The 11148-nt window shown below is 32.3% G+C and overlaps 1 protein-coding gene across 1 annotated transcript; it reads left to right on the forward strand.

The window, feature by feature from the left end:
* Positions 1-10782: 10782 nt before the first annotated feature.
* Positions 10783-11148, forward strand: LOC119609008 (dormancy-associated protein 2-like). The gene has a single exon (XM_037963668.1). It carries the CDS (start codon positions 10783-10785, stop codon positions 11146-11148), a length of 366 nt encoding a protein of 121 aa, XP_037819596.1.

Below are 11148 nucleotides of genomic sequence, written 5' to 3' on the forward strand. Positions count from 1 at the left end.
CACGAAATTAATAAAAATTTATGAATTTTCAAATCTTTTTTTATTTACATACTGATTGGTGTGACCATATATCTAAAACAAAAAATGTTTTATTTGAAAATTTTCTCAATATTTTTTTATTTTCATATTAAAAGAAAATTATATTAATAAAAAATCGTGTTAACTTAATTTATATACCATAAACATAAAAGAAGCCACTACTTAAAATAAAAAATAACTTAATTTACAAAAAAGTTCTAAAACCAAAATATAAAAGGGTCACCCTACACAAATTTATTCGTCGTTCGTCTGCGTATGAAATAGAAATAAACCTATCGCACAGTTCGTTACGTAAGACGAATTTCGTCATACGCATTGATTGTGCGTATTTTCATATAGTTTAGTGTGTTCTATATCTGACGACGAAAATTCGTTCCGAAAAATTCGTCGTTCGTCCCAATTGTGCGTATAGCATAAATCACATTTTATTTTTGTAACAGGTGTAGGGTATTATATGGTCGGCCTGGCCCGACTATAATTTCTTACTTGTTTCTTGTTGTATTAATTTCTGTTATAAAAGGGCATATGTACCAAACTTCGTTTTATCTTCAAAATTACTATAAATAGTCTTCCAATAAACGGACAGTACAATTGCCAAAAAATATAGAGTTTTTTTTACGGGAAAGTTCAGTTGTAAATAAAATAGTGAAATAACAATGTGGCTCTTAATTAAAATCGAGAGACAACCTTTGAATATTTCATCAACAAAAAAATTAATTTTTTAAAACCAAACATTTTTTAACAAACTACGTTGAAGGGTATATTAGATTCGGCAAAGTCGAATATAGAACTCTTACTTGTTTGCTATTAAGTTATTAATACTATTAATATTAACATTTTTGTCTTGCAAAACTTGATTTTTTAAACCAAGTTTTTAACAAAACTACTACTTAGTGTGTATTTTGTACTGCTCTAGTCATTCGTAGTATGTGTATAATTGTCGTTAAAATCATATTCAAAATTAGTAAATAGTAATACTCATATTAGGGTTCTATAAATCGACTTTCGAATAATCGAACAATCGACTTTTTGTCGAAAAAAGTCGAAAAGTCGAAGTCGACTATTTTGTTCCAAAAAAGTCGATAACTCGACTATCGTCTATGAAAAAAGTCGAAAAGTCGACTTTGTAAATAAAAGTCGAAAAAAGTCGGAAAGTCGAAAAAAGTCGAAAAGTCGAAAAAAGTCGAAAAGTCGATAAGTCGAAAAAAGTCGAAGAAAGTCGAAAAAAGTCGAAAAGTCGAAAAAAGTCAAAAAGTCGGAAAAAGTCGAAAAGTCGGAAAAAGTCGAAAAGTCGGAAAAAGTCGAAAAGTTAAAAAAAGTCGAAAATAGTCGAAAATTTTAAAAAAGTGGAAAAGAGGTCAAAAACTCTAAAATAGTCGGAAAAACTCGAAAAAAGTAAAAAAATAGTCGAAAAAAAGTCGAAATAAGTCGGAAAAGTCGAAAAGTCGAAAAAGTCGGAAAAAGTCGGAAAAAGTCGAAAAGTCGAAAAAAGTCGAAAAGTCGGAAAAAGTCGAAAGGTCGAAAAGTCGACCATTTATAAAATACTAAAAGTCGAAAAGTCGAAAAGTCTAAAAGTCGACTTTTAAATAAATGAAAAGGTCGAAAAGTCGAAAAATCGACTTTTCATAAAATGGAAAAAGTCGAAAAGTCGACTTTAACTAAATGCAAAAAGTCGAAAAGTCGACTTTTCGTTTCAACTATAGAACCCTAATTCATATACATATCTATATATATAACAAGTTAGAGTGCTATATTCGGCTGTGCCGAATCTTAAATACCCTCCACCAGCAAGCTATTTTTAATTAAAACCCATTTAACTATCTAATTTTTAGATAACTTGGCAAAATTATTGTTTCCGTATTGATATGCATATGTCAATCTAATTTTAATTAAGTCCAGAAAAATTTATATTAATAGGCCAGTTCGAAAACATTTTAATATAACGAAAGAAATATATGCATTTAAGTGATTTTCGTAAGTGGACCTTATATGGGAGCCTATCGTAGAGTGATTCATATAAAGACAAAACATATTTGTGTCAAATTTTTTCATGATAACTTTATTTGACAATGAAATATGTGCTTTTAAGTAATTTTCGGAAATGGGACTTATATGGGATCTATGACCAATAATTTACCGATCCGGGAAAAAAGTGGTAGAATGATTTATATGTACACAAAACATATTCAAGTCGAATTTTATCCTTATAGCTTTAGAATTTTATGAAATATATGCGTTTAAGTGATTTTGAGAAGTGGACCAATGACCAATTATGGGCCTATCCACAAAAAATTTCGTAGAGTGATTCATATTTAGGCAAAACATATTTGTGTCGAATTTTATCAAGATAGCTTTATTTGACAATGAAATATGTGCCTTTAAGTGATTTTCGGAAATGGGCCTTATATGGGAGCTATAACTAATAATGGACCGATCCGTAAAAAATTTGTATGTACACAAAACATATTTGTATCGAATTTTATCCCTATAGCTTTCGAATTCAATGAAATATATGCGTTTAAGTGATTTTCGGAAGTGGACCTTATATGGGAGCTATGACAAATTGTGGACCGACTGAGATCTACGTTGACATTATGATTTCTGTTTACATTGTATTTCATTTACAAAATTTTGTGTTGATACCGATATATTTGAGGGAGTTATTAACGATAAACTAATTTCCGGGAATATATACCTTTGTATGGGGGCTATGGGAAATATTAGATCGATTGTAAAGATTTTGAACATAATTAATCACAGCCTTGGAAAAATAATGTGTGACAAAATTCATCGCAATATCTTTGGTAGTTTCTGAGAAAACTTTAAAAGAATTAGGAAAAAAAGTAATTTTTTTCGAGGTAGTCTGAAATTTTTACTCATAAGTTATTACGTTGTGAACCGATTTTGCTGATTTTCAATACCAAACTGCTTAGGATAATAATAAATATTTTGGGTGAATTTGGTGGATTTCCTTTGCTTAGTTTTAACGTGAGCGTGTTTAGGCAGACAGACAGACAGACAGACAGACGGACATAGCTAAATCGACTCAGAATTTCATAAGGACCCAGAATATATATACTTTGTTGGGTCTTAAATGAATATTTCTTGGTGTTACACACGGAACGACAAACTTTTATTTACCCTCTATCAGCACTGATGGTGGTGGAGGGTATAAAAATTAATGTGTGTTGTATGTTTATTGTTCGTTTGTTTGGACAGCTAAACGGCTGAACCGATTTTTCTGAAATTTTCACAGTCTCTTCCTGTATGTCTCAAAGGAACTATAGGCTACTTTTTACTTCAATATTTTAAGTGGGCTACGTGCCACGCCCACATACAAAATAAGTATTAAAAGTCGCATATCTCAGAAACTCCAAGAGCTACAGTCCTCAAATTTTGTATGTTAAACGTGGCACCTCCCCATATAAAGAAAATCTTAAATTAGTATATCTGAGAAAATATAACAAGTAGAGTCCTCATTTTTTTTCGGAGGAACTTTAGTATCAAATTGAATGTTTAGAACAAAAAATGGGCGGACTAGGAAAAGGGGGCGTGGTACCTCCCTTATGAGTTTTATATTAAAATTCGTTGATCGTTGTTTGAACTTTATAGACAGCTAAGCGGCTGGAGCGATTTTTCAGAAATTTTCATAGTGTCTTCCTGTACGTCTAGAATGAACTATATGCTACTTTTACTTGAAGATTTCAAGTTGGCGGCGTGCCACTCCCATTTACAAAATAAGTATTAAGAGTCGCTTATCTCAGAAACTGTAAGAGCTAGAATCTTCAAAAATCGTAAAGGAAGTTTTTTAATTATTATAACTTTAGGATAGCAAAGCACACCTTTGAAACTAAAACACGTAGAACTCTGACAGCTGGAGTCTCAAATTTTGTGGAAGTCACTGTTGTAAGTATTCATATTATTATTTAGAGCAAATGACCAAGATCTGCAACGTGAAATGGGTTACAATCCACAAGATTTAGACAATTTGGTGGCAGAAAATTTACCGCATCTACAACCAGAGCAGAGAATGGCATACAATACAATAATGTCAGCAATTACAAACCAACAAGGAGGATTTTATTTCAGTGATGCGCCAGGAGGAACCGGAAAAACCTTTCTCATCTCATTGAATTTAGCTAAAATTCGATCACAAAAGAATATTACTTTAGCCATTGCGTCATCAGGTATTTGCAGCAACACTTTTAGATGGAGGCAGAACTGCGCATTCTGCACTCAAATTACCATTGAAAACTCAATTTTCTAAATAAAATGTCAAGAAAAATTCTTCAATGGGTAAAATCCAGCAAACATGTAAAATAATAGTGTGGGATGAATGCACCATGAACCACAAAAAATCCTTAAAAGCGCTTGATCGCACTTTAAAGGACATGAGAAGTAATTCTAATTTATTTGGAGGTGCATTAATTGTTTTAGCGGGTGATTTTCGCCAGACACTTCCTGTGATACCTGTTTCAACATCGGCTGATGAACTCAATGCTTGCCTGAAATCATAATATCTCTGGCAACATTACCTTGCCTCAGATATACTTAAGCCATTTATTGTTGAATAAAATTGTGGACATTTAAGTTGAATTTTAAAGGGGGCTTTGAATAGGGGCTATAGTCAAATCAGACCCTGTAATTAAAAAATTCATGAGGGTCATCAAGGCTAGTATAGAACTTGGTTTTGCAGCTTTTTGTCGAGATACGGGTATATTAAACATAATTATGAACTTAAAAGCCCTATTAGTACGGTTCAGTTGTATAGGGGCTAGGTGAAATAATGGACCGATGTTAACCATTTTCGTCTCCGGTACCATAAAAGATCGTGTGCCAAATTTCATTGAATTATCTTAAAAATTGCGACCTGTAGTTTGATTACAAGGTTTACAAGCCCTATTCAGGGCTGGTGAAATAATGGACCGATCGTAACCATTTTCAATAGGCTTCGTCCTTGGACAATATAAGATCATGTACAATAGAAGATCATGGTCTTCAAAATTGCGACCTGTAGTTTGATTACAAGGTTTACATGGACGGACGGACATAGCTAAATCGACTCAGAAAATGATTCTAAGCCGATTGGTATACTTTAAGGTGGGTATAGGACAAATATTATTGTGCGTTACAAACATCAGCACAAACCCAATAAACCATCCCCACTAAAGTGGTGTAGGATATAAATAGGCAGTGGCTATGTGAGCGTGCTTTACTGTCACACAAAAACATTGACGTTAATTGTATCAATAATATTATTTTGAATAGAATCGATGGTATTTTAAAAACATATAAATCCATCGATACTTTTACAAATCGTCACCTGAAATGCAAACGGCCCTAACTAATCAAAAATTCATTTTATATTTTATTCTAATGTATTGCATCAAAACAAATGTCCACAGCAAAAATTGACCTCTTCCGACCAAAATTATCGATTTTATGGACAAAAAACAAAGGCCCTATCTACAAAAACATTTAGATATTAAAGGTAAAAAGTCCAATTTATCCATTTTTATGCACGCCACTGTCTACTATCATAACAAGCGATAGGTTTATCTATTAAACAATTTGTTTATTAACTAAGTACAAATAAATCGCGTTGATAGAAACAAACTTTTCTATTTAAAAAGTTGTTTGTTTCTCCTGTAAAATTTTAAAAATGTTTGATAGGGCCGTTTGCGTTTTAGGTGACAAAATAATGATGATGTCGTCTATTATCCTGTAGAATTTTTGAATACACTTGATTTACCAGGCTTTCCACCCCACGAACTGAAGTTGAAAATTGGCGTTCCAATTATTTGTCTGCCTAAAACACGCTCACGTTAAAACTAAGCAAAAGAAATAAACCAAATTCATCAAAACTATTCATTGTTGTTCTAAGCAGTTTGGTATTGAAAATCAGCAAAATCGGTTCACAACGTAAAAGTCATGAGTAAAAATTTCACACTACCTTGAAAAATTACGTTTTTCCCTATTTCTTGAGATTTCTTAGAAACTACCTAAGATAATAAGATAATTAATAATTAATTTTTTCGCCTACGGATCAATTGTGTCCAAAAATCTCAACAATCGTTCCATAATCTCTCTAGCACCCATACAAATGTACCTATTCCCGGAAATGGATTTATCGTTAATGACTTCCTCAAAAATATCGGTATCACTCAACAATTTTACAGATATGTACATATATTGTATAAAAAGAAATCATATTACCAACGTAGATCTACATCGGTCCACAATTGGTCATAGGTCCCATACAAGGCTTCCGAAAATCAATTAAATGCACATAACTAATTAAGTAATAGAGATATCGGTATAATATTCGATAAAAATACGTTTTGTGTATGCATATGTTTGTATATCACTCCACTAAATATTTCTCGGATCAGTCCATAATTGTTTATAGCTCTCATATAAGGCCCACTTCCGATAACCACGTAAACGTACATATTTCATTAATAAATAAACATATCGGGATAAAATTTGTCATGAATGTGTTTAAAGTACATATAAACCACCCTGCGAAATTTTTTCCGTAGCGTTCCATAATTGGAAACACATCCCATATGAGGTCCACTTCCACATAAATACTTCATCGACAAAAAAGATTTCGCTATAAAATTCACATGAGTATATTTTGAGTATATACAAATCATTCTTCAGTCCATAATCTATATATATAAAAGAGTAGTGTTACTGACTGACTGATTCATCATGGCACAGCCTAAACGGCTGAACCTAGAATCAAGGAATTTTGACAGTAGATGTGTTTTTGGTTATGTAGATCCACCAATGAAGGATTTTTGGAAATTTGTACATTTAGGGGTAAAAAAGGGGAAAAACGGGTAAAACAGGTTTTCTTAATTATCTTACACAATATTAATGATACAAGAAAAGTTTTAAATGCACCTGTATCTACTCTTAAAATGAGCAGATGGGTGTCTGGTACTTTTTTGAAATTCGTACTTTTAAGAGGTGAAAAATGTAACAAAGGTGATTTTGGTACCTTTTTTTGGCCCTTTATAACATCTTAACTAATAAACATAATAAAATTGTTGTAAATATTTTGGATATATTATCCAAAATTATGAGACACCTGTTTCGTACTTTATCAAAATTCAGTCCTTTTTGGGTGTAAAAGGAGAAAAATGTATTTTTGGTACTTTTTTTTTAGCACATTAAGAAAACTTTTTCGACTTATTGACGTAATATTTATTGAAACAAAATATTTGCTATTTCACTGGGGAAAAAGTACCAAAAAGGGGAAAACGGGAAATTTAGTTTATTCAAACAATTTGAGCCAATTTTTATAAAATTGATCAAAAAATAGTTAATTTACTCACACAAAATAAGCTATTGGTATATTATTTTGGAATACAGGTACTAAGGTGTATATAGGACCAAATTCGGGTAAATTGTTTGGTACTTTTTAAAAGCACAATTTTTCTGGAACAAATGAATGCAGATTTGAATCGTTTGAGTTTTGTCTGTGATATATAGATTTAATCACGGAATATTTTGTAAACTTAATTCTCGAAAAAGCCTATTCCTAAACGAAAATGTGGAAAATGGTACACTTTTTATTAGTACTTTCCACAAAGATAGAATTTATTCCACTTTTGTTTGCATATATCTTTATTATTACTTTTGAGTTCTTTTAATGTTAATAATGTGCACACAATAGGTCTGATATACTCATTATCTACCGAAGTTAAATTCCCAACTGTTCATTGGTACCAAATTCTTATAAAAATATAAATACATTTACTCATTAGAAAATTTCCAAATCTTTTGACATTTTTAACGCTTATAGATGATTTACATGAAACATTCCTTAATTCAAGACTAAACGGAAAAATACTTTATTTGTATTGTGACAAAAATAAACCAAAGTATATTAAAATTAAAAAAAAAAATATATCGTAAATTGTATAAATACGTAGTAATGCATACAATGCACTTATAAAATAAATGTACAATGAACTTACAATTGCACACAGAAGCAATACAGTGGGAAAATGTCAATAAAACTTTTGGCAGATACATATTTTCAGCATTTCATATGGTGAGTTCAATTTTGTTCCACATGATGTAAAATTATTGGATGCAAAATTGTAAACCAATTTTACAGCGAGAATTTGTACTGCAAATTGATAAATTCTAATAACATAATTGCTTAAAATAAACCGGAAATTTTGTTCTATAAACGAGATAAATAACATTAGGACCTTCTTGGCAAAAAGTAAAAATAGGACTTTTTTACATGTTCCAACTTTTTCGAACTCTAGAAGATTTGTAAAGAAAAGATACTTATAAGTAATTTTTATACCCACCATCAAAAAAGATGGGGGTATATTGATTTTGTCACTCCTTTTGTAACACATCAAAATATTGGTCATAGACCCACAAAAGTATGTATATATATTCAGGGTCCTTATTAAATTTTAAGACGATGTCTGTCCGTGTGTCCGTCCGTCTGTCTGTTGAAAGCACGATAGAGTCCGAACGAGATAGAGGATTGCAATTTTCCACAAATATTCTCTATAGGTAAGGTTTATTTGGTATTGAAAATGGGCAATATCGGTCTACGTTTTCGGTTAGCCCCCATACAAGTGGACCCCCGAAAAAAAGCTTTAATGGGCATATCTGTTTCAAAAGTACGAGTATAGCGATGAAATTCGACATAAATAAGTTTCATATGATCCAAAATCTCCCTACCACATTTTATGAGGATCGGTACATAATTGACCCTACTCCCCATATAAGGCCCCCTTCAGAAAATTTGTTTAACACTCATTACTGGCTAAAAAATACTAGTATAACAATGAAATTTGACATAAGTAAATCTCTTATGATCCAAAACCTCTCTACCAAATTTTATGTTGATCGGTCCATAATTGACCCTACCCCCTATATAAGGTCCCCTTCAGAAAATGATTTTACGAGTATAGTGATGAAATTCAACACACATAAATTTCAATGAAGCCAAAATCTCTCTATCAGACATTATGTGGATCGGTCCATAATTGACCCTACTCCCCATATAAGGTGTCCTTCAAAAAATTACTTAAAGGATCATTACTGGCTTAAAAATACAGAATACGGAAAAGCGATGAAATAAAATCAAGACAGCTGATTTTTTTTTCATCTAAAATACAAACAAAAATCGAAGTGACCAAATTTTAAGGAGCTACCCACTGTCTCCTATCTTACGTTTCAGGATTTATAGGAATTTCTTGGAAGTTCAATTTTTTCTTAATTATGTCGCTGCGTGTACATATTGCAACGTAATAGGCAGTAAACGTCAGTTAACCCTTTCACACACAAAACTAAACCGCTGGACTTTTTTGTGGATATGACTTCACTACGCACTTCATTTTGACGTATTGATCATTCTTGACGAAAAATGGATGCAGGATATTATCCTTTTTTAGTATGTAGTGGCATCAAGTTCTAAAAAATAACTTATTATACCATCAAAAAAGATGGGGCTATATCGATTTTGTCACTCCGTTTGTAACACATCGAAATATTGGTCGTAGACCCCCAAAAGTATATATATTCTGGGTCCTTATTAAATTCTAAGACGATCTGGCCATGCCCGTTCCACAATTATTCCTTACAGGTAAGGTTTGTTTGGTATTGCAAATGGCCAATATCGGTCCACGATTTCGCATAGCCCCCATACAAGTGGCCCCCCGAAAAACAGCTTTAACAGTCATAACCATTTTAAAAATACGAGTATCCTTTCGACATAGATAAGTTTTATATCCGTCAAAATCTCTCTACCAAATTTTGTGAGGATCGGTGCATAATTGACCCTACCCCCCATATAAGGTCCCCTTCAGAAAACGACTTCATCGCTCATTGCTGGCTTAAACATACGAGTACAGCGATAAAATTCGACATAAGTAAGTTTTATATGCGTCAAAATCGGTCCATAATTGACCCTACCCCCCATATAAGGTACCCTTCAGAAAACGACTTCATCGCTCATTGCTGGCTTAAAAATACGAGTACAGCGATAAAATTCGACATAAGTAAGTTTTATATAGTTAGTTAACTAACTAACTAAGTTTTATATAAGCCAAAATCTCTCTACCAAATTTTATGAGGATCGGTCCATATTCGACCCTTTATTATAACAAGAACACAGCTGGTGGCTATTAAAGATCGTGTAATCCGACGAAGTAAACCTGAAGAAAAATTACATTGCTTTTGGAGAAGATTCTGAGGTCCCTAGTTGTTGAACTTGATTAGTTCATTTTTCGTCAGACAAAGGACAGCAAATTGAAACTGTTATCTCAGTCAAACATATTTGCTGATACTCATCTGATATTATTGATATTCTGATATTATTCAGAATGAAATATAAATCATACTTTACAATAAATAGCATTTCTTGATGACTTTCTGTTTACGGTCTTAGTTGTTAAAGGGTTAAAAAATTGCCGAATATTAAAATGACAGGTCATAAACTGTAATATTTGCATTTGTTTTGAGATACACACGTATTGTTACAACAATAAGATTTTGTTTATTTTGTTGGAAGTATTTTTAGAATGATATATACAAACATACATACATACATAGGAACAAATCTATTTTTAATTTAAATCACAGTCCTATAAAACATTGCAATTTTTTGCAAACAATCTATAGTGGTAAATTCTAACTAGAAGTAATAACATCTTTAAGTAATTCGGTTGCAAAAGTAAAAATTAAATTAAAATCATCGTCATGAAACTGATTGTAGCAGTTTTATTCCTGTGCTCGTTGGCCATTTGCTGCAGTTATCCCCTCGACGATAAAAATGTAAAATCATTGTTAGGTGCTGAAGCCCTAGTCCGCAGTGATAAGAGTATTGAACAAATTCCTGCTAATAACGCTGCCCACATCGGTGCCGATAATACTGAACACATTCGTATAGCACGCCAACCTAGTTATGGTGGATATGGTGGTTATGGAGGATATGGTGGTTATGGAGGATATGGCGGTTATGGGGGATATGGTGGATATCGAGGATATGGTGGATATGGAGGATATGGAGGTTATGGTGGACTTAGTAATGGCTATGGATACACAACATACACATTATACGGTTAA

The sequence above is a fragment of the Lucilia sericata genome, unplaced genomic scaffold, assembly GCF_015586225.1.
Source record: "Lucilia sericata isolate MDLA Ls3-8-SP2 unplaced genomic scaffold, ASM1558622v1 Contig000911F_arrow, whole genome shotgun sequence".
NCBI lineage: Eukaryota > Metazoa > Arthropoda > Insecta > Diptera > Calliphoridae > Lucilia > Lucilia sericata.